The sequence below is a fragment of the Apis laboriosa genome, unplaced genomic scaffold (assembly GCF_014066325.1).
Source record: "Apis laboriosa isolate Shangri-la unplaced genomic scaffold, ASM1406632v1 scaffold26_cov146, whole genome shotgun sequence".
In the NCBI taxonomy this organism is placed as follows: Eukaryota; Metazoa; Arthropoda; class Insecta; order Hymenoptera; family Apidae; genus Apis; species Apis laboriosa.
The window spans coordinates 4703709-4726802 of NW_025222592.1; the positions used below are offsets into that span (position 1 = coordinate 4703709).

The 23094-nt window shown below is 41.6% G+C and overlaps 4 protein-coding genes across 4 annotated transcripts; all 4 read left to right on the forward strand.

The window, feature by feature from the left end:
* Positions 1-261: 261 nt before the first annotated feature.
* On the forward strand, positions 262-4808 carry LOC122713793. Its single transcript, XM_043934564.1, has 4 exons — positions 262-1697; positions 1872-2104; positions 2187-2914; positions 3745-4808. Exons 1-4 carry the CDS (start codon positions 1055-1057, stop codon positions 3881-3883), a joined length of 1743 nt encoding a protein of 580 aa, XP_043790499.1. The 5' UTR covers positions 262-1054; the 3' UTR covers positions 3884-4808.
* A 787-nt stretch (positions 4809-5595) lies between these two features.
* On the forward strand, positions 5596-6565 carry LOC122713906. The gene is made up of 3 exons (XM_043934732.1): positions 5596-5699; positions 5779-6143; positions 6285-6565. The coding sequence occupies exons 1-3, from the start codon at positions 5596-5598 to the stop codon at positions 6563-6565; spliced, it is 750 nt and encodes a 249-aa protein (XP_043790667.1).
* A 2464-nt stretch (positions 6566-9029) lies between these two features.
* LOC122713895 lies at positions 9030-9922 on the forward strand. The gene is made up of 2 exons (XM_043934721.1): positions 9030-9233; positions 9377-9922. The coding sequence occupies exons 1-2, from the start codon at positions 9030-9032 to the stop codon at positions 9920-9922; spliced, it is 750 nt and encodes a 249-aa protein (XP_043790656.1).
* A 2201-nt stretch (positions 9923-12123) lies between these two features.
* LOC122713897 lies at positions 12124-13512 on the forward strand. The gene is made up of 2 exons (XM_043934723.1): positions 12124-12679; positions 12802-13512. The coding sequence occupies exons 1-2, from the start codon at positions 12124-12126 to the stop codon at positions 13056-13058; spliced, it is 813 nt and encodes a 270-aa protein (XP_043790658.1). The 3' UTR covers positions 13059-13512.
* Positions 13513-23094: the final 9582 nt, after the last annotated feature.

The following is a 23094-nucleotide window of genomic DNA, read 5'->3' on the forward strand; positions in this document are numbered from 1 at the left end:
ACACAATAAATTCATGTACAGTTATATCATGAATAACCGTGTTATGGAATGTATAATTAAACGAGTATTTAATACTTGAAGTGCTATGAAATTTCACCTAACCAAACCAAAAAAAAAAAAGATCCTCCGTATAATAACCGGCACAATCCATAATCTCTATATAAATAACTCGTATCTCGTGTTTAAAAAACGAAAAACAGTTAGCAAAAAAAGAAGAAAAAAATCGACAAAGAATTTTCCATCAGCTTTCACCGCGGCCGGTGCCAAGAGGTTCGAGACCGTGGCGCATACGAAATCCGAAATCCTCCTCGACGCCTCTCGAAACGAGCGTGCGTGTACCGAGGCGCGTGGCCGGTTGCAGCCAGAGAGGAGACGATAATGACCTTCCACGGAGCGGGCATGGACGGAGTAGGAGGGCCTTTGACACACTTGACGCTCAAGTGAATTGTAGCCGAGAACCGAGGAGGTTGCGGTTAGTTTTGAGCGGGAGATCGTGGTGAACGCGTCTCGCGAGAGAGGACGACGGAGAGGACGAAACGAGAGGACGACGTGACATGCCGGCCAGGTGACACGGGCATGTCGAGGGAATCGATGTGCCGTTCGCGACATGAATTGCGTGGAATCCAACAACCTCTAAAAAGGTAGTCGAACATCACTGAAGAGAAAAAAGAGGAGCAACGCGTTTGGATTGATATCGAGGTCGAGGCTGCTGGTGGGGGCGACGGAAGTGATAAAAGGTGCACGTGGATATCTGTTCGAAGAAATCAAAAGTGTATATTGATCAATCTCTGGTTCTCTTTCTCTTCTTGGTTTAACACTTCGGTCGAATTGTTATGGCAAATATAGGATGAATTACATTCGAGTTAGATTCCTTCAACGTTGGAAACAGGAATAAAACAGTCTATTTCATAAATGTGATTCGTTAACATGTAAAAAAAATATTTTTGGAAATATCAAAGACACGGTTGAATTAAGTTTATTTGTAAACTTGTACGAGTTGAAGTTTTTAATTTTTAAAGTTTCGGCAAGTAGTTGGATCTAGTCCTCGACGAGAATGCATCTGAAGTACGTGATCGTGATCGTGTGTTTCTTCGTGGCGCGTGCAAATTCTCGGCTCTTCGTTTTGAAGAATTTGGAGAAATATTCGAGGATCTTTAATCTTGGTGGTTTATGGGTGAACAAGACCGGGAATGAATTATGGGACGGGTTAATCAGGGACTGCGATCGGTCAATTACGTTCTCTTGCATACAGAAGAACGCATACACTTATCTGGATCATGTTTTCGAGGAACGAGACAACATCACGGTGTTCGATGGTTTGACCATGACTAAGAACAAATTGGATTACGGTACCTGCCGCAGGAATTTGAAGGAAAATTATCAAGATTCCATGGATGAGAATCTTGTGGATGGATCTATCAAGGATGACTGCAACGAAGAGGAAAGTGAGGACGAAAGGGATCGACAATTTGACGAAAAGCAATCACCTTTGGAAGAAGTGACTGATGCGTTGAGGAAGAAGACGGTGAAATTTCTCGCGACTAGAGATTACGAGATCCAATTACCCGATTTTTTCTTCGAAGGTGCCACGATTAAACTGAGCCCTCGTGAGGTTGACGAAAATGGCGCCCTGGTCAGAGTGGATTTTGGTCAGAATGGAATGGAGAACCAAGGACGACTCTTTTTCAAAAAAATTAGTACGATTCTTTATAACGCAATAATAGATTACGTGGATGTTTGTGTAAATTTAAATTTTTTATGTATAATTATAGAAATGAAATTGACATATATATATATATACATAAACTTTTCAACGATAAAAATTTGCTTAAAATTTTCCACAATTTGATCAATGTTGTTCGTATTTTTAGAGAAATTCATACAGAACAAATTGTTGACGAGCTTTCTGGCCCTGCTGCTGATCATCAAATTAATCAAATTGAAGTTCATGTTCGTGATACCATTTTTATTCGGCGTGGGTACCGCGAAGAAATTGTTCCTCAAGCTGCTGCTCTTCTTCATACCGGCATTCGCGCATGTATTTAAATTATGCTCGAGCTATTACTCGACGCATGGCACGAAGTATCACCATCATCATCACCAGGTAATCATTAAATCCATTTCGATGTCATCTGGCGAATGACTTCTCGAATAATAACCACATTAATATTCCATTTTTATTTTAGATATCTCATCATCATCACCATGTCCCGGTTCCGGTACCAGTTCCAACCTACTACAGCCACCGTCATCACAATGAATTCGACGGTTACGATTACGCCCATCCTCACATTCAATATCGAAAAGATATCGAGGAATTGAAGGAATGGGGTATAGAGCCTTACGAAGAACCGTACGAAGTTCAAACAGAGCCCATAGGAGGTGGCACAGCCCATCCTCCTGGTGTGCTTCCAGCGTCATTTCCAGCGCCCACTTACTCCGGACCGTATAGCGTCTCTCAGTACGCGTCGAACGTTCAATCGCTACCGTCTCCATATCTGGAGAAGCATCCACAAGTGTCGGCTCATAATTTAGCTTATTCCGCGTACGCTGATAACCGTCGAACGAATTCCGCACCAGTGGTCAACGTTCCTTTGAATCCTGCTAACTTGCCCACCACTTTGCTGCCAACCGCGACAAATGTAAAGGCGTACACCTCATTTGGACAAACGCAGAATGTTAATAGGCAAGGTTCCACGAAAAGCAATCAGATAGAGTCGAAGATAACAGTTGGCACTCGGCGATCAGAGTACGACGATGACTTTTATGGACCGATAATTAACAGGCTAGAGGACATATTCAAGCAATTGAGATTCGTGGATGAGCCTTGTAGAGAAAGACTCGTGTGCAGCATGTACAAGAACCCGGCGGTTTATTCGCCGCACAGCAACCTCGTTTCGAACGAGTTGTCCAGGTAGGAGAGGATGAAAAATGAAGATTAACCGATAATTATTAATGTTTAGAAGAAGTTGGTTCAACGTTGGAAAGCGTGGAAACGGGGACGTGGTTATTTGGTTTTTGTCCGTCCTTGGTCAAATAGTTTCACGAACAATATTGAGATGATTGATTCTTTTGTCTTCTTCCCCGTCTCGATTTTTCTGATATTAATTACGTGTTCATCGATTCGCATCGCATTCGAATTCGATCGGTTTCGGCGTTAATTATGAGGAGAAAGGTAGCCATCGTTCTGAATCGCTCGAATCAGAACGTTGAATCACATTCCTCTCGGACTTGATTCTTTTTCTTTTTATATTCTTTCCGTTGGCCATTCTCCGGCAACGTTAAACGTTGTTCACGAAACAAGCATTCGCTGTACAAGAATCATTAATCCCAGTAGTATGTTATGATAAATCGAAGCTAAATATTCTCTTTTATCAATTATTAGTGATAAATAATATGTTATAAAAAGAGATCAATTTTGAGAGGAAATGAAAAAGAGGAATTCAGAAGAAGGCATTCAATTTCTCGAATTCGAAATTCTCCATTATAAAGTTACGAACAAGAATTAAATTAAAAAAAATCGTTTATTAACAATTGACTACGTGTATACAATTATTAATGTAACATTAAAAGAGAGTGTAATATTAATTCGTTAGTGTGTGTATCCGCTAAATGGCGAAAGTATCACACATGTTGACTCGACGCAAATATTGGCAGAAGAAAGAGGGTCAGGGTTTAATATGATTGTCGCTTGATTTCTATGTCAAGAGATTGTTAACGGAGACAATTTTTTTTTTTTTTCAGAGATCCGCAGGAGTTGAAACACACTGGGACCGAAAGCTCATCCAGCCAGAAATTTCATAGATATCTCGAAGCGGCCAGACTTGGGCAAGATGGTGGAGATTGTTTAAGAACGTATCCATGCCATATAAATACCGAATAAATCGGGTGTAAATTTTGTAACGATTTGCAATAGGCTATGTAACGCGCTAAACTAGGCATCGAAATCTCCGTGTGAGATTGGCTGGTTTATTCCGCTAGATTATTATTTAGGTTATTTATTTGTGTCAGGGTCACGATTCTTCGAGTGGAAGTATGATGTCGAATGATTTTATACATTTAAATATTTTTAGAAAGATAAAAACGCGATATTATTTTAAAGAAACGCTTTGATCGTTTTTTGGAAGGTTTATCTTAAAATTTGAAAAGTTTATCGCAAAATTAGTATAGAATTTTCGATAAATAATATTATTTTATATATTATACGAATGGGGGGCTTTATCTGATTTGCACTCGTGGCAACATCAAATGGAATTTAATGTGATGGATATTATAAGTCGAATGGAATGGGCTTCCTGTTCGAATACATTATAAATGTAAATATCTACAAGATTTTTTTCAAAGTTACAAGAATATTTTTTAGCGTTTATGTTCAGTCTTGGATATCGTCCGGAGCTGGATAATATTTTCTGATGAAATGTCAAATTTCGTAGCTTTGACACTTTGTCAGAAAAGAAACTCCTAGTGATAATTCTTGTAACTTTATTGTTGTTTGTACGAATTGTACATTTTTCCCGGATATTAAATTAAATAAAGATAACTTCTCCTAAGATATTTTTAAATCCATATATCGTTGTGTAAAATATACAAAATGTAATTTATATTTAATATATAAGTAACTTATTGCAATGAGTATATTTTTAAAAAATAAACTCTTAACGTAAATATTTATTTATTTTTTAAATACGATCGTTTATTGTTACGTTCTCGGGTGCCATACCCAGTTATTACTGTAGTTATTATCTATGCATAAATAACTCGATTACGTTTAGATTGTAAGTTATTTATTGTACAAAAACGATTCACACTTCGATGTTACTATCTCGAAGTTGTATTGTTCGTAATAAATAATGTAAAAAAAGGACAACTATCACTGTTTCATACCTTATATCATTAAAATAAAATTATCAAAAAAAAATTATTTATACTTACGTTTTTATATATTTCGAAGAAAGATAAAATTGCATAATCGTGATTACATATAAAACTTGAATAACCATAAAAAGTATAACCAATTTACACTCTCGATTGAATCTCGTTCAAGAAAACGAGCGATCCATCATCCCCATTCACGAATCTTGAGCCAAATCACCGTATAAAATCACTTTCTATCCAATCTCTATCTTCGTTCATTCCTCCCTCATAAATCAATTTTTACTTTCATTCCATTCTCTTCTCACGACCGACACCTCGAGCAATTTCACTTTGTCGTTCGTTCGTCGTTTTTTCTCCACCAATGGACGATCAATCGCGCTATACGTTTTCTTTCCTTTTTTTTTTTTCTTTCTTTTTTTTTTTACCACTTCGAATCATCCAAATCGAACGAAAGAAAATCTTCTGGCCACGATTTTTTTTTTTGGGGCCAGACACGAACGACCGGAAATCGTGGGTGTCGAAACGTACGAGAATCGTATCGCAGAGCCCGTGAAAACATCGTCACCCTAGATAACGAGGCTTTCTTCTTTCCTTTCAGCCGGGCACACGTCCCTGATCAAAATTCATCGGCCGTACGTGGCTTCCATCGGCTATAAAACCGCGTTGTCTTCGTTCGAGCCGGCATTCGGTGTTTAGCCTCGCAAATCGGTGGGTACCGTCATGAAGTTCACAACGTTCCTCGCGTCTCTCGCCCTTATGGCCGCCCTCGCCAACGCGCAGAGGGCCGAGACCACTGCCGACGCCCTTCGACACATTTATTACAGGTGAGGGGACAGAAACGAAATTAATTAAGAAAAAAATCTATAAGGTAAGATTCATAAAGAATAACATTTCATTTTGCAGATGCATAGACAACGAGTCCATGTTGTCCTGCGCGAAGCCCAAAGTCCTGGCCTACCTTAGCCAAGCGGCGAAACAAGACAGGCTTGCCATCACGGAAGACTTGGCGCTGGTAAAGTCCAGAGACATGCCCGAGGAAAACAGCGAGGATTACTACCCCGCTCAATACGACTCCGTGGACCCTGCAAGGAAGGAGCTCTTGAGGTCCTTGATGTTGGAGAAACTGGACGCGTATCTGTCGAGCCACCAGCTGGAGGCTAAGTTGCCGGAAGCCATCGTTGGGTCCAATATCGTGCCAAGATCCCTGGTGGACAGTATGCCAAGAAGCTTGACGGTACCTCTTTCCGACTCCTCGAGCAACGGTCAAGGTGAAACTTCAATTTAGATTCTCGATTTTAGAATTTAATTTGCAATAGAATTGTTAAACGAGGTGGACAAATTTTTTTAATACGATTTTTTTTAATTAATTAATTTATTGCACAATTATTTCATCATTGAAAATGGAACAGGTCGTGGATTCGTCAAGAAGGTGATGATACCATTCCTGTTGGGCCTGAAGTTCAAGGCCACAGCTTTGGTCCCGCTAGCCCTTGCCCTGATCGCCCTGAAAACGTGGAAAGCTCTCACCTTGGGCCTCCTCTCGTTGGTGCTAAGCGGTGCGATGATGATCTTCAAGCTGACGAAACCCAAGGTCGCCTACGAGGTAGTGCATTACGGACACCCACCTGTCGAACATCCACCTCACTGGGAGACCTCGGCCCACGGACCCTACAGGGCGTACAGGAAATAGATTGAAACTCAAACTTCCCTCTTCCCTCTCCCCCGCATCCCTCCTTTTTCTTTTCTAGAAAAATCGTTTTATTTAATATTTATTGACGCGCGACGACTCTGACTTTTATTTATGTATAAATAAAAATCTTCTTTCATGGTCTCATCAAAATCATCTTTGTCTGTCTCTCCGTATCTTTCAACTCTTCGATCCAAAAAATTCGTGAAAGAGAGGAAACAAAAGATAAAAATAATAAATGAAACAAGTGAATCCACTCTCACCCTACGTTCCATCTAAGAAAGAAAGAAAGAAAGAAAGAAAGAAACTAATGGCTGCATTCGATGCTCACTTTCCTTTTTATTATTTGCCTACGCGAGGAGAATCGGTCGCAGGATCGATTTGAAAAATGGAGAAAGTGGAAAGGGTCGCTTGTGCATTCAGCACAATAGTTCCGAGTAAATCTACACTGAAGATCGAGAATAATGCCGTAAGAATAATTGGATCGATCGATTTCGGATTCGATTCTTTTTTTCTTTTCCCGAAGCAGACGTAAAAGTTCGTAAAATCGGATGCACGGACATCTTGATCTCTTCGTTCGAACGATTCAACAAACTTCCCTTCATTATTCATGATTATTCATTGTCGACGTAGCGAAAAGCTCTTTTTCTTTTATTCATCAGAATCGCGGGCAGAACCGCCGAGGCCAAAGGGGAACGCAAATGCAGAAGGAAAATGCAGGTCGTGGAAACTCGCGAAGGGAGAATTAGATTGGAAGGTGACATCGATTGACGCTACTACGTCCTGAATGCTTATGCAAACTCGACCCAAAATTCCAATTACCTGTTCATTGTTACCAGCAGTAGGAAGTCGGGCAAATGTGTCTCGTAGCAACCCCACGCGCGCATTCTCGCACGAGAAACTCGCACGCAACGTGCATTTCTGATGCGTTAGAGAAGAATCTTTGCCGAAGAATCTGTTGGAACACGTGGTTCGATTCAACTTTATCGAGGGATTTATATTTACACTTGAAATCGATCAAAACATCGCTTTTTTAAATATTCATCCATATTCCTTTAACTATGAATTTTAACGTTTTGAATTGTTATTTACACAGATATAATTCTAATAATTCTCGAACTAAATTATCTATCTAAGTTAGGAAATTTGGTTTGCTTTTTTTTTTTTTTCAGAAAAATAACGCGAAAGGGTGAAAATTGTCTGGTCGTTTGAAAGGGGAGGGGAAGGGGAGGGGAGCGCGCGAGCTAACGAGGCAAACGTGTGGAAAGTGTCGTGTTCGTGGAGCGAATGAACGATCGGTTCAATGCCAATGTTACGGTGCCATTGGTGCCAAGGATGAAGGGTCTTCTCAACTCTTCACCGGCACTGCGCACGCCACTTCCGCTTTGCTACCTGAAACGATGCTGCGTATTATAGGGGGCCAAATATTCGAAAGTTTCGTCCGTTTTATTGCGTGAGCGGATTTTTTTATCATCGACCCACGATCGAGGTTAATGAAATGATAGATTATATTTTCGATCACTTTGGAATTCGGGCAATTTCCGATCCTAGATATAGATCAATACGAGGCAAATATTCGAAAAGAAATGTTTCAACGAAACGTTAACCGTACAAATTAATTATCGGATTGATCAATCGATCGACTTTTCAATTCAATTCTTACGATTCGCTACAACTGAGTTTTGAAAACAAAATCTCCAAGTTTACGTTACTACGTAATGTTAGAAAATAATATTAAACGAGATATCATCCTACAAGCAACTATAGTGCAAAAATAATAAACATAATCTCAATCCTCAAATTGCAACCTATTTCTTCTAATTCAATATATTCTAATTACATATTAATATATAATACAATTCTAATTTCAATATATTCACCTTAAAGATTTAAAAAGTAGAAGATAATAATATCGCCAAACTTTTACTACTTAACGTTTAAAAGCGATCGTGTTCGGGATTAAATTGCACTTTACCGTGTGCAAATGAACCCCCAAAAAAGGCGAAGCGATTCGATTAAAAAGTATCGACGAAGCTCGCGGCTAATGGTAGAAAGTAAATGCGTAGGACGAAATCGTTCACGCGATAGAAATCAACTTAGGCGACGACGGAAGAATAATCTTTGAGCACCTCCCGGCACCGTTCACGAGGCTTTCGTTTCGGCTTCCTACGATCCTTGTTCACGACTCCCTTCGCATTCCCGTCACGATCGAGGCGCGAGGCCTCGATAATCGAACACCATACTGAACGAAAAGAAAATTCGTGGCCGGATGGAAGTGGGGACGTGGTGCGAGCCGTGGTGCTCCGCTACTCGGCTCAACGTCCGACGACACGGCGGCCGGGGGCTCCGTATAAATAGCCTGGTGCCCAACCCATTGGCAACAGTCGTCGTGCAATCGTCGAAACGTCGAATATTCCACCTAGAACTCGAAACAAGGAAGCCTAGTCCACCAGCCTAGCGGAAAACCATGAAGCTGTCGGTTGCGTTGTGCTCCCTCCTGGCCCTTGCCGCGGCCCAGCCGGCGAAGAACGACCTGTGGAAGGGCAGCAGCATGGATCAGATGGTCGATCAGACGAAGATCGAGTGCGCGCAGAAGAACGACGAGGTCTCTTGCATGAAGTTCAAGGTCCTCAACCTCCTCGACCAGATCTTCCGCAAGGACAGCTTCAAGGCAAGTGTCGGCTCCGGATCGATCGATCGATCGCTTCGTTGACTCGTACTCGTTTTCAAATCGGAACGATTCAACGATCCTCTCGTTATCTCTCTTCGAGTCGAAAATTTTCGAATCGTTTTAATAAACTTGATAAACCGCAGGTATCCGAAACGGTGGAGGTGACCCGGAACTCGTATCCCGTGGAAGAGGTATCCGGACGTAGCTCGGAGGGCTCGTTCTTGGACAACGTGCAGACGTACTTGACCTCTCACGACGTGACCTTCAAACTGCCGATGGACTCGTCGGTGAAGGTGAGCGCGAGGAACATCGAGGACGATCAGCTCACTTTCGACGTGAAGTTCGGGCAGGGCCGCGCCGTCGAGGAGGCCCGCAAGTCGAAGCTGAAGAAGGTGGTCATCCCGATTCTTGTGTTCGTCCTGCTCAAGGCAATGACACTGATCCCACTCGCGATCGGTGTCCTCGGCCTGAAAGCTTGGAACGCTCTTCAACTCTCGTTCTTCAGCTTTATCGTCTCCGTCGGCATGGCGATCTTCCAGCTGTGCAAGAAAATCGCCGCCGACAGCCACGGCGCATCGCTGACCGCGCACGGGCCGTGGGAGTACCAAGCTCAATATAGATCCTTGGACGAGCAGCCGTCGCCGGATTTCGCGCAGGATCTCGCTTATTCGGCGCACGCGCAATCGTAAACACACTCCCGTATCTCGTTCATCGCCGCGACTTTTGTAAAATACCTGCCTTCCTCCTCTCCTCTGTACGCTTTATTTAATAAATTATTATTGCAAATTCAAATTATCGGCAAATTCTGTCGCCTTCTTTCTTTCATCGGATGCGGATGGGATCATTTTTATATCATGTATCATATTTGAGATCTATCCTTCCTTTCCAAATTTTCTTTCGCGTTATTCGTCGCGAGAAGAATTTTTAATAATTCAGGAGAAATTCTTCTCGAGGAAATAGATATTTCAGATACCTTGAAGGTTTAATTGGACAGACATTTAGTCTGGGATTGGAAAAATTGATGATTGATGTATAAATTATGCGTGTTTAATGAATGATAATGGAACGTTCGAGGAGAAAATTATTTGTAAGAGATTTAAGAAAAACCGTTTATCGATTATAAATTAGCAATTTCTCGTTTCTAAAGTAATGATAGAAATTTCCCGGTGAAAACTAATAAGGAAGAAACTCACAAGCATAATCTGAAAGATCGATCGATCAAAGGATGATCGTCAGGATAAACGCGTAGCCCTAAGTTTCACGTTACATTACAATTACGTCTTCATTTCTGCGATCTCATATAATACAAAATCGTGTTATTACCATCGTTATCCTAATAATTATACTTGTAATCCAATTACAAGAGCAAAAATGACATCAAAAATGATTTATTCGCTAATAAAACCTTCCATTATTCGCGTCATCGAAGGATGTCAATTTTAAACGTTATTACGTTAAACGTATTTTATAGCTTAAGAGATTTAAAGAAAAATGCACGATATCAACTGTTCTGGATCTAATAGGATCCAGGTTTGTTTTTACAGGCGAATCGTAAGGGGGGGGGGGGGAAATGTGCATGTAAAATCCGTCCACAAGTGGATTCAAGTTTGTGAAACTGAACTGTGGTCCGGTTCTGCAAGGAGATTATGCCCGATAATGATCAGACGCGGCCAACTTCGCGCCACTTGGAGACCATAAGCGCTTTGTCCTTCCGTAAAATGGAAATCCAGTTTCGTCTTCGCGAAGGCATTCCCGCACTCTCCGCTTTCCTTTTTCTTTTCGTACTCTTCCCGCATTTTAAGCACGCACCGCGCGTCTTATTTCGGGAATGTTTTCATGATTTTTACGCTTGTTTTCGTTGAACGTACACGTAACGTACGCCTAAAATATTCACAGGATAAATCAAATAAAATCTCGAACCATTCTTGCAAAAACAAATGCAAAAAAGAAATTATTAACAGATCATGAAAATATCGTTTATGAAAATAAATACTTAATACACTTAAAAAAAAAAAAAAAGAAATCTTCTCTTTATCTATCTGCTCACAAATATATATATATATATATATTTTACATTAAATCACCCAAAACAACAAGTTACGTAACACAATCTAAGTTACGTATCACAATTTTTCCCAGCCAATTCTTCGATCCCCCCTTACGTTCCTATAAGAAGAAAAAAAGCCTACCTAACCACTCGACCAAGCAAATTAAAACCCAGTTGACGTTTCCCATCCACCATCCACCTACCGTATACGGTCCACCTACCAAAAATCGTGGCGAGGAAACTCTCCTTTCCCGTTCGCCATTGATCCATCGGCACGTTGCAACGGGAACGTTTGGTTTAACCAACCAAAGCGGCCGAAAGCGTGGATCGATACGTGGAGGCCGTGGAAACGTTAGAAACTTGAGGGGGCGCACGGATAGGAGCGCGGCAAGTTCCGTTTCCGAGGCGTCGCCGCCGCCGCCGCATGCCATCGTGTACTCTCTACGCGACGCCCGTACGCTCGATCGTGGACGCGTCGGGACGCGCGCGTGCACGCACGTACCGCGGGAGGGAGGGGGGAGGGGGAGGGGGAGGTGTTGGAGAGGAGAGGTGCCGCTCTATGTGCCAGTGAAATTTGAATAATTTTCCTTCGATCGTCGATTCCTGGCATGCGCGACCGAATAACATAGATTCGCGGGGGGCAAATTAAATAAAAGGGGCGGGCCACTCCTCCGTCAGTCGCAGTTCGATCGGCGATCGTTCGTCTCCACAAGCACGCGCGGGATAACGACGGGTGGTCGTTCTTTGTTTTTTTTTTTTTTTTTCCTTCCTCGAGAGAAATAGGAGGGAAGTTTTATATATATATATATATATATTTTATATTTTCGATCATTGGAGGAGAGGATGAGGCAGTTGATAGCAATCGTAACGATCGTGTCTACGGTGGGAGGATGTTTGGCAGGGCAGGATTTCCTCTCGAAATCGTTGAACGAGTGCATAGCAGCCGAGTCTTGGCTGTCCTGCCTTAAGCAAGAGGTGCTCGGATATTTGGACGGGAAGCTTGGAACGAGCACCGAGGCGAGATCCTTGGACACAGTTGACGAGGCTATCGTCGCCAGGACGTTCAAGTATCTGAAGAGTTTCGACTACGGGTTAGATCTGCCTTTCGTGGACGCGAGCCTCAAGTACAGGCCGAGCAGGAGTTTGGCGGATCTGGATATCGAGTTCAATGGGAACGAGGTGGCTACCAGCCAGGCAAGAGGGATGTTGAAGAAGAAACTGTTGCTGCCCTTCCTGCTCCTCTTGAAATTGAAACTGAAGGCCCTTATGCCGATCCTCGTCGCCGTGGTTGGGTTGAAGGCGTTGAAGGCTCTGATCCTCTCGAAACTCGCCGTCCTCCTCGTTGTTGGATTCATCGCTGTTCAATTGTTCAAGAAGGGTGGAATGATGATGCCAATGGGTACGTTTTGTTCCGCGCAAATTTAAAATTTAACCGGAAATTGCAAATTGTGTTTTCATTGGGTTCGAGAGAAAGAGATTAATTAAGCTCTCTCTCTTTCTCTTTGCGTCTCTGTCTCGCAGGAATGTCGATGGAACCGGCTACACCGGCGTACGGAGCTCCACCTATGCCCTCGACCACGTCGAGCTACGATCCGGCGAACACGTGGGACGGAAACGGTCCTTATTCCCGCGTATGGACGCCGACCAACGGTGTGGAAGCGCAGAACCTAGCCTACTCTTACTACTCTCCGAGCAGCGGCTCCAACACTTATACCGGCTCCTCGTCCTCCTCGTCCTCCTCGTCGTCGGTCAATTCAGCCAGCTCGACGAACTATTAGACGATTATACGGATGGTCGACTCGTTTCCCCCCTCCCTTTTTTAACCCTCATTTTTAACGACGGATCGATCGCACGATCGAGAGACCAAAGAGACATACGCACGCCAAATAATCGCCTGAACGATTGGACGATCGTCGATCGGCCGATCGAACACTGTCGATCATTCTTGATCACTTGGTCCTGAAGTATTCTCGTCGAAGCGAGAACTTAGTTATTAATTAACGAGTTCTGTAAATTTTTTTCAGAATCATTGAATTGTTGAGAAAGATCGATGAGAGAATGGAACAATTTTAAGATTGTTCAGCGTTATAAATAAATTAGGAATTGGACGAACGGTTTGCAACATGGAATCGACAGGAGACGACAGAGCCGTCCGGGCGACGAGGAGAATTCGAATCTCGCGGCTGGATGGAATATATCTCTTTTCTTCTTTTTGTAATAAACTCCGGAACGTTGTTGCTTCCTTTATTTATTATTACTCGCGCGGCACGATTATTTATTATTGCCTCCCTCGCATTTGTTAATAAAAGCATATGAATAACAATGGATCATTCGTCCTCCTTTGTCTACTCCTTTCGACTTCCTTCGAACTGATGGAATTAATCTCCCTTGGAAATTTTTCAACTTGCGCCAGGGCAAATGTACTTTCTTCGATTCTCCTAATTGAAGTGAAATAATTCCGTTGAAAGCGCCACGATGTATGTCGTACTCCTTGCACTGCTGCACGTCTGATAATTTTCAAACAACGGGGACGTAGTCAACTTAAAAATTAAATTAAATACGTAAGTGTATGTTATTCGTTCAATCTGCATTCTTCTTATTGAATTTACTTTAATTAATTACGAAATATTTATATATATATTTATTTTTTGGAATCTATAAGAAAGATATATAAATACCTTGAAATTAGTGAAAAGAAATAATGTTTCACCATTGGATAACAAAAATTATAATTTATAATGAATGAAAAAATTTTTTTATATCAATAATATATCGATAACAGAAATTAAAAATCCATGATGGATCTCAAAGTAGTTTGGGATGTTTGCCGGTAACTCGAATTTATCTTGGGTAACCTTTTCAAGTTGCAGGACACCAGCTGAAGATGGCGCCAGTTCCACTTCTCTGAAATCTCAGGTGTTACCTACCGGCCTATCAAATATAGAACATGACATTGAACTCTACTACGCTCATTCCTTATCGATTCCTATATTAATATCACCAATAATTCCAACAATCTTAAAACACACAAGAAATAATCATACTCGAAATGATAAATGAAACAGATTATAGGAAATTATAGCATCGTAAGAAGAGAACGAAGAATATAAGACGACCAAATGGAGAATTGAAACTCCTTTTTTCAAATCCATTTGAAATTTGCTTCAACAAAAAGATCGCTGCAAGAGGAATATAAAAATATCCTTCAGGATCTGTACAATCGCAAACAGATCCTTGTTAATCTTCTAAATTTACAGGATTAACGTGACCCTTTCCTCCACCCCTTGTCGTCCCTAACGAGGCGCAAGCGTTCTTTTCGACAAAGACAACCCTTTCACCTTTCTTCCGTTGAAAAAAAACCGCACTGACCAGAAAACTCGGTAAAAGTTTATGATCCGAAAGGTGGTGGCCCAGGGGTAAATTCTCCGCTCTCGAGTGTCGAAGCGAAAGGATTTCGCTTCTTTCGAGGAGCATCCTTCTTGACAATGGTGTAAGCCTCCTCGAGTTGTGTTCTAACTCGAGAATCGAGGATAATCCTCTTCGAGTCTTAATCCTCTTCACCTCTTCTTTGACCGCAGCATTTCCTCGCCTGGTGTAAACATAGCAGGAAAAGGGATTCGAAGAGAAAGGATGGCTCGAAGGGTGGATAATTAATGGGGAAAATTGATAGAGTTGTCGACTTCATGGGTGTTGTTGTAACTTTGAATTGGAAGATTGGAAAGGAGAATAAATTTATAAGACTCATATTTTTCTCGATTATAATCGAGAAATTAAAAGAATGAATCAATGCAATGGAAATTGAATTTTGGAGAATTTTAAAGAATTTTCTATTTTCTGAGCACTGTTGATTATTGGATATACTCATCGATTCGTTTCTATTTGTCTGCAAATATATCACAAAAGCATGTTATCTAGAAGAATATTTAATTGTATAAATTTTTAATAACATATAAAGGAATACGAATGTTTGGTGACTTCAACGAAAGGATAAGCGCGATCGATATGATATCAATTGGAAAATATTAATCATTATAAATTTTTGAAACGAAATCAAATTTTCATAAATAATTTCTACTGGAAAAAACTAAATAATATTGTTTCAAAAACTAGTTAGAAAATCGAAAGATCTATCTACATTCTTAAAGACATCTTTGAAAATGCAGATTAATTTTTTAATTGGAGAGACAAAGAGTAATTCGTTTACATGACGTGGATTATCTCATTTTTTGACAAGTTTTAATCAATTTCGAGGGAAAGACCGGTTCGAGGCGCAACCCTTTTTCCAGAAACCTTCTCCCTTCAACGGTTCGGTCTCGTTTGTGCCCAAATCATCGTCATCATCCTGAATGCCTTGTGGTTTTTTTCAAACCGTCCATTCTCACGGTCTACCGAAACCATCGTCATCTCCCCTCCCTTTCCCTGCACTACATAAATTCCCTGTACACTCATAAATTCATCGTCCTCGTCGTACAGCTTGTTAACAGAGTGTTATTAGCGTTATCTTCGACTAATAGTAATTGCCTCGTGGAAAAAGTCATTAGCGAGGCAATGATAATCGAATGAGTTATTAATTCTGATCCAACACAAAAACGTGATAAAATAACGAGAAAGTGTGTCCAATTTTCCATACGTATATTTCTTTCTACAAATTTAAAACATGATAATAACTGAATAATATTACTAAATCAATTATTTAAAATTTATTCAAGAAATTTGTTACAATTTATTTAATTTACAAATCTAATTTAATTAATTTTTGGTCAGAAAACAATATATATATTTTTCTCTTGAAATCCCAACTTAACAATTGGCGATTGATAAAATTCAAGCATCAAGAAGAATAGAAAAAAAAATTTAAACTCGTGTTAAGAGATTACAAATTCGTAAGAAACACGCACATGTGAAAATAAATCCAAGATCAAAGTTCTCCGTCTCGAGTGTCCAGGACCGATCGAATAAAGGCACGATCCTGCGAGCGATAGATCGATCGCACAGGATGCGTAACTTCCTGCATTTGTATTCCCTCGTGTGCATGGACACTCGAGGGATCGAAAAACTGTCGGCGTTCCTCGACCAACCATCCGACCAACCGTTGCACCGGTTCCTTCCTTTTTTTTTTCCTCCGCTCCTTTTTTTCTCCTCCTCCTCCTCCTCCTCCTCCTCCACGATCTGGAACTATTAAAAAACGCTCGTCGAAAACTGCGGATCCTTTGTAAAATGCAACGAGAGGGTGGCAGCCACGAGAGGACGGGGTGTAGGCTAGACAGGCTGTTACACAACCGGAAGGAAATCTGTAACACAAGGATTTCGACAACCATCTCTCGTCATCGTCTCGATTGAAAAGAGAGAAGAAGAAAAAAGAGAAGAAGAAAAAAAGAAAGGAAAAGGAAAAACGTGCACAGCCTCTTCGTTTGCGTAATTCCTTCCGCCTTCTTACGCATCTGTCGCTGAAACTGCTATTTACACAATCGAATAAAAGAATGTATTTCGTAATAACGTTCATTGTACGAAGATGATGAGATTGGAGAAAAGCGTATATATATTTTTTTCTCCTTTTTTTTTTTTTAATTATAATTGACAGAAGTAACCAAACAATTTTAATTAACTAATTATATAGAATATTGTGCTATATGAATTTGTTATATCAGAAGAAGAAACTGTATACAAAAATACATCGTAAAATGAATTCCATTAAAGCGATATATAAATAAATAACCAAGAACTGGGATATATATTTCCAATACGAAAAATCAATATTAAATTTTCTACAGGAAGTATTTATATATATATTTATTATAATCCACATAAATATTCAGTCAAGGGATTATTTTCTTTTCTTTCTCTCTTTGTCCCAATATAAATTGCAATATAAAATCGCGAGCTTCTCCTCTCTTCATTCTATATTGATACTCGTAATTTAAAGTGCAATTGCAATCGCGAAAAAATTAAACAGTTGTTCGTCGAAAAAAATGGTATCCTCCGCGGAAGAGGAGGAAACGCGCTCGCGTTCTCGCATTTCGACGCAAGAAAGTTTGTGAACGCTGGCTGGCAAATGGTTCGTCGCCACTTTCTTTCCCTCCCTCCTCATCCCCCTCCCTCTCTCCCTCTCCCTCTCTCTTTCTCTCGCCGATTGCGTAACGAGAAATCGATCTTCGTTGCATCGATACGATATAGCGGGACACACACACATATACGTGTACGCACGCACGCACGCACGCATGCGTCTTATATGCGGCTTGCGGTGGATTGCGTAATTTCGTTTCGTCGAGCGATCTTTTCCACGGCTGGGCTTCCCTCCAATTTAATTTCAACAAGGACAAGCGGCCGCCGCCGTGTCGCGCTCGTGCCCCGCCGACATTTAATCGAGCCGTGTATATGTACATATATGTACATATACATATGTGCGTATGGCATTTGACTCGTCTAATTTCCTCGCTCCCTTGCAAAATCCTCTTCGAGCGGATAAGCCGAGCTTCGCCTCTTTCCCGTTACTTTTTTTCTTTTTCTTCTTCTTCTTCTTCTTCTTTTTCTTCCTTCCCTAAGGCTGCGTTTTTCCCCTCCCCTCGCGTGTGCCATCGGTTGACATTTGCGACCGACTGGGACACGGATCGCCACGATGGAGGCGAACGGAGGTCGCCGAGTGGTATCTCGAGACCAAGTGCAACTATAAGGGAATCATGGGATGGTGAACTTAGAAAAATTCGAGTATCTCGAGACCAAGTGCAACTATAGGGGAATCATGGGATGGTGAATTTAGAAAAATTCGAGTATCTCGAGACCAAGTGCAACTATAAGGGAATCATGGGATCGTGAACTTAGAAAAATTCGAGTATCTCGAGACCAAGTGCAACTATAAGGAAATCATGGGATGGTGAACTTTAGAAAGAACTTTAGAAAGAAAAATTTAGGGGATGCGCGTGTAAAATATAGCACGATATGATACGATGATATCGAATTATATTTGTAGTGGAACGTAGTGTATTAATTTAACTGTTTAAATTTATCGTCGATCTTTGGATTCCTGGTCGTATCGATAACAAGAAAAGGTGAGAGAAAAGAGGGTGGTGTGTTCGATCGTTTTCCGATACGATCGGTTCCCGAATTTCGAAGAAGAAGAAAGTAGCCGATGGAGCAAGTTTAAGCACAAAAAAAAAAGAAGAAAGAAGAAGAAGAATTAAGAGGCGGACTATATTTCAGAAGAAAGAAAGCAAAAAAAAAAAGAGAGGAGGGGGAGAAAAGAAATAATAGGAGAAAGGTGGATCCCGCTCAGAAGAGACACAGGTAAAAGTGAAATGATGCGAGATATCAGCGGCTCGACAATCGCTAACGACTCTATTCTCTTCGTCGAAGGGTTGCTCGTAAACCATTGCTCGTGAAACCTGCGTAAACTCGAACTCTCTTCTTCGCATTACGAATAAATGGCCGATACTCGTCCACCTTCCACGAAACACCTCTGCCGTGCCTATCGGCAGCTCATTATCTTCATCGAGGATCGTGCCTTTCGAAACGGGAGGTTGCAACATTGTTCTTTCGCCTCCAATTGTTTACCTGTCCGATGGGCATCGATGACCCTCCTTCCTTGCTGCGGAAATTTAATTTATTTGGTCCCGACCTTGCCTGTCGGGACGCGATGGGAAATTCAACGAATCTTACTTCATTTAATTTTTTTTTTTTTTTTTTCTACAGGAAAGAAGGAAGATTACCATTAAATTTCTGTCCATTTCTGGAGGGATAAAAAATTCTCCATTTATAGATATATTGATCCCAATTATCTCCTCGGCATGTAAATACAACGAATGAAAGAAAGAAGAAGAGAAGCCTCGTTAATCTCGTTCGTTTTCCCCGGTTCTCGATCGAGTCTGGTTTGCATTTTCTCGTTCCGTCCTGGCCGGTTGCATTCCAACAGGGGACTTTTCAGGAGGCGCGCTTGCGTAATCGATCGTTGCGCGTGAACATTCCCGATAAAATATCAGGCCCCCTGTTAAACGGGAGCCGATCATTGGAATTTATGATTTTTAATCATAAACCCCGCAACTCTCGTGCATCGATCAATTGACGTTTAATTAACGTGGCCCGGCTTCGTCGGCGCCGGAATTCATCGAAAATAAAAACCAGTGGTATATATGTATATATATATATATATATATATATATAGCGATGAAGGGGTGGCTGGTTTTTCACACTGTCCTCGATCATCGCGACAGCCCATGAGAAGCCGATAAAGCGTGACGTGAAAAAAAAAAAACGCGATCAACGAGCCGCCTGCGTTGCCATTGTGAGTGAAATGAGTATATCGGCGAAAAAGGGGGAGTCGGTTGGATAATTTAACGATCGTATCGAGCGAGTGTGGTGAAAAGTAGGTTCATTCAGTTTCGTGTATACTTGGCCCATTCATCGGCGGTTTTGCGATTGAGATGGGTTGAATCGCTCGTCTAGACGAGCCGACACGGATGATTTGCAATCACCGCTCCGATGGATCAATGGGCAGTGTGTTTGGTAAATGGAGTGGTGTCGGTGAATAGCTACTGGACTTCACGGACCACCAGTCACGGTTCATCATCTATACGTATACCTGAAAAATTTTGAAACAACAAGACTATTAAGACAATTTTAATCTTTCGTAAGATATTATACTATACTGGAAAATTTAAATTTGTAGAAGAAAAATTTTGAAACAACAAAACTATTAAGACAATTTTAATCTTTCGTAGGATATACTATACTGGAAAATTTAAATTTGTACACGTACAAAAAGATATATATATATATATACTTTAATAAAAGTCTATACGTTTCGAAAAAAATGTAGAAGAGAATCATTCGCTACGTTTCTTTTCCCCTTCGCCCGTGGGAAACGAAATGAGGAGAGATTTCGCAAATATTGGCTCATCAGTTACGCACTCTAATTGAAACATTTCCCTGGGCAATGGTTAATCGCGAATTAAGATATCAATCATGCACGCTTGTAAACTCGAATAATTATCGTCTTAGGCGTCATCTCTTCGAGGCATTTCTTCTAGCGTCTCCTCGTAGCGGGGAAGGCTACGTCAACGAAGGCGGCAACCCCGTCCTCGGGGCTCGTTTCGACAGCGCAGGTAAGTGGCGGCGATTAGCGGTGGAACAGGACAGCGTGTAATTAAGGCGCCTGTGTTAAAGTTCCACAGCCGACGATCCCGGCTTAACTTACATATACAACGAGGCCCCCCTCCGCATCGATGCGTCACGAAATGTTGAGCCGCCTCGAATACCGAAGGATTCCTATCGCTTATCCGCATATTTTCAAGGGTCACCGAGCCGGGCCGAGAACGTGCCTCGCTCTCTCGCCGCCTTTTATCGCGAACTCTCCGCCTCGTCGAGGGTGGAAACCACGCTTCGAACTCTCCTTTCGATTCTCCCGCGTCTCCATTCGAAAACGAGAGAGAGAGAGAGAGAGAGAGAAATACTTTCGAGTAAAAAATTTAAAAATTGACCATTGGTTTTGAAACTCGTAATTTTCAGATTTTCAGAACTCTGAGGTGAATGAAGAAACTCCTTCCCCTTGCAACAATCTTATCACGTATTCGTGGCCATCGTAAAGCAAGCTGGGCGTTCGATCGTGGCCAAGAGAGGAAACCGAGATAAGAAGGGATGAAAGGGGACGGAGTAGCTGTTGAGATGTAATCATTTCGGTTCGATGTAAGTATTTTTCTTTTTTTTTCTTTTTTTTTCTCCTCGTCTCTTTTGGGGCCAAGCATCTTATCACCGTGAAAGGCGTCCACGTCGATTCGAAAGGAAGGAGATTCCTTCGTGGTGCCGTCACGGATTTCATGCATTCCTGCGCGGACGCCGCGGGAGGCTTCCTTAAAACCGAAAGTGATACCGGGCGAGGTGGACGCCGCGGTGGACGTGAAAAGACGGGCGGAGAGGCAGAGGCAGCTCTGGTACGCTCTCTCGCGTGACACGGCTCCATACAAGCGGGCGTGGAGAAACGAGCAACGGCGAGAGATAAAAGGAGAGGATAAAAGGTGTACCCGGAGTTTTTCTTTCCTTTTTTTATTTGTTTATTCATTTATTTATTTATTTTTTCTTTTCGCCACGTGACGAACTAAGGCGGGACAGAGCTGAGTGCACCTGTGTCACGGCAACCCGGCCGGTCGATCGATCGGACAGATAACTCGAACACGGAGGGGGAACAGGTGTAAATAGGCCGATGAATATGACGTTCAAACTCGGATGTTTTCGATTGGGACAAATTTCCTTCACGGGATATTTAATCCAATCTGATTTAAATATGTTTTATATCATAAGTGGTGAAACTTAGTTGATGCACATTACGAATTTTTGAGAATTGAATGAAATTGAATGAAAAGATTAAAAATGGCAAGGTGGGGGAGTTTTGAAATAATAATTCGATTTAGCAGGAAACGGATATTGTTTCGGGTCGGCAAGGTAAGGTAATTATCGTAGGCAACAGAAGCCATTTTCTATAAGGTCGTTTTCTTCTTTTTTTGCCCGGCTTCTATAAGGTCGTCGATTTCTTCAACGGCTACGGTTTTTGCTTTATGCAACGTTGCGGTGACGCGCAACGAGACCTTCGACGATCTCGGGAGAACGATCATTCTTGTTTTATTAGTGCTCCTTTGCTCTCCTGCATTAGGCAATGTAGAATATTTCTTCTATGATGAACGATTCGATGAACCGCGATGCTTCAACTTTCCTTTTTCTTTTTTTTTTTTTTTTTTAAGATTTCTCTTCGATCCATTATAACTTATATACGCGTTAATTTGATCTGAAAGATGGAAAGAAACGTTCACAATCTGTATCGAGAAACGAGATCGACGACACGCGTTCGATCCATAAAAAAAGAAAAATAAAGAAATAAAGAAGATCGTCGATCGAATCGACCACCGTTCTCACGATACTGCCTCGATTAATTTCCTTCTCTTAGGTAATTCCTTATCGAGATCAATCACAAACCGCTGCCCCTTTAACACGATCGCTTACAAACCATCCTGCTGTCTGTTCCACAGGAAACAGGGGTAGAACCACAGCTGGCGAATTTCCAGGCACCTGGCCAAGAAGCTGGAATCGAGTGGTGGATCTGGAAAAGATGCCCGATGCGAGAAGCGCATGAGAAAGAAAGAAAAAGAAAGAAAAAAGGGAAGAAAGGCACGAAATCTGGCGGAAGAAAGACGTTCGAGAGAAATTGAGGAAGGGGTTGGCTAGGTAAGAAGAATCTCTCCGCTTTCTAAACGGTATGCGGAAGGGTTGAGGCTAACCTGGCCTCCTCTCTCTCTCTCTCTCTCGTCTCGATTTTTTTTGATCCCCTACCCCCTCGATGATAGGGCGGTTACCGAGGTACCGTTAGGTCAGCTCGCCATCAAGCTGCCCCTTGTGGTGGGTGGTTGCAGCGTTTCCTCCTCTTCTTCTCCATTTTTTTCGTCCCCCTTTGTTGACGCTTCTTCGTCCGCTTCCTTGAAACCCTCGTCTAACTGTGATCCGTGTAATCCACGCGCTGCTTCCGCGTTTCGAGGGGCTGCGTCTGCCCTTTTTTTCTCACGAGCACCCCGTTTGGGAAACGTGGGTCTGGTTCTTTTTCTCTCTCTTTTTTTTTTTTTTTTAGATTTCGATGGGAGTGGACCTCGTTTTTTTGAGGGGGAGGGAGGAATTAATTTGGACGCGATGCTTTTTTGGAAATGGAAGAATATGGGCGAGCGTGAGAAGGGAAAGATGGTAACGATATATAAAATTGGAAAGTAATTAATTAATTTTCTGTTTTTTAAAATCGATAATTAATTATTTTATTAAAAATGAAAATCAAATTGTTCAATTTTT

Coding starts and splice junctions, on each gene's coding strand:
- LOC122713793 (XM_043934564.1), top strand. CDS start 1,055: ATGCATCTGAAGTACGTGATCGTGATCGTGTGTTTCTTCGTGGCGCGT. Junction 1,698..1,871: donor ACTCTTTTTCAAAAAAATTA/GTACGATTCTTT, acceptor TCGTATTTTTAG/AGAAATTCATACAGAACAAA. Junction 2,915..3,744: donor GTTTCGAACGAGTTGTCCAG/GTAGGAGAGGAT, acceptor TTTTTTTTTCAG/AGATCCGCAGGAGTTGAAAC.
- LOC122713895 (XM_043934721.1), top strand. CDS start 9,030: ATGAAGCTGTCGGTTGCGTTGTGCTCCCTCCTGGCCCTTGCCGCGGCC. Junction 9,234..9,376: donor TCCGCAAGGACAGCTTCAAG/GCAAGTGTCGGC, acceptor GATAAACCGCAG/GTATCCGAAACGGTGGAGGT.
- LOC122713897 (XM_043934723.1), top strand. CDS start 12,124: ATGAGGCAGTTGATAGCAATCGTAACGATCGTGTCTACGGTGGGAGGA. Junction 12,680..12,801: donor TGGAATGATGATGCCAATGG/GTACGTTTTGTT, acceptor TCTGTCTCGCAG/GAATGTCGATGGAACCGGCT.
- LOC122713906 (XM_043934732.1), top strand. CDS start 5,596: ATGAAGTTCACAACGTTCCTCGCGTCTCTCGCCCTTATGGCCGCCCTC. Junction 5,700..5,778: donor CTTCGACACATTTATTACAG/GTGAGGGGACAG, acceptor TTCATTTTGCAG/ATGCATAGACAACGAGTCCA. Junction 6,144..6,284: donor CTCCTCGAGCAACGGTCAAG/GTGAAACTTCAA, acceptor AAAATGGAACAG/GTCGTGGATTCGTCAAGAAG.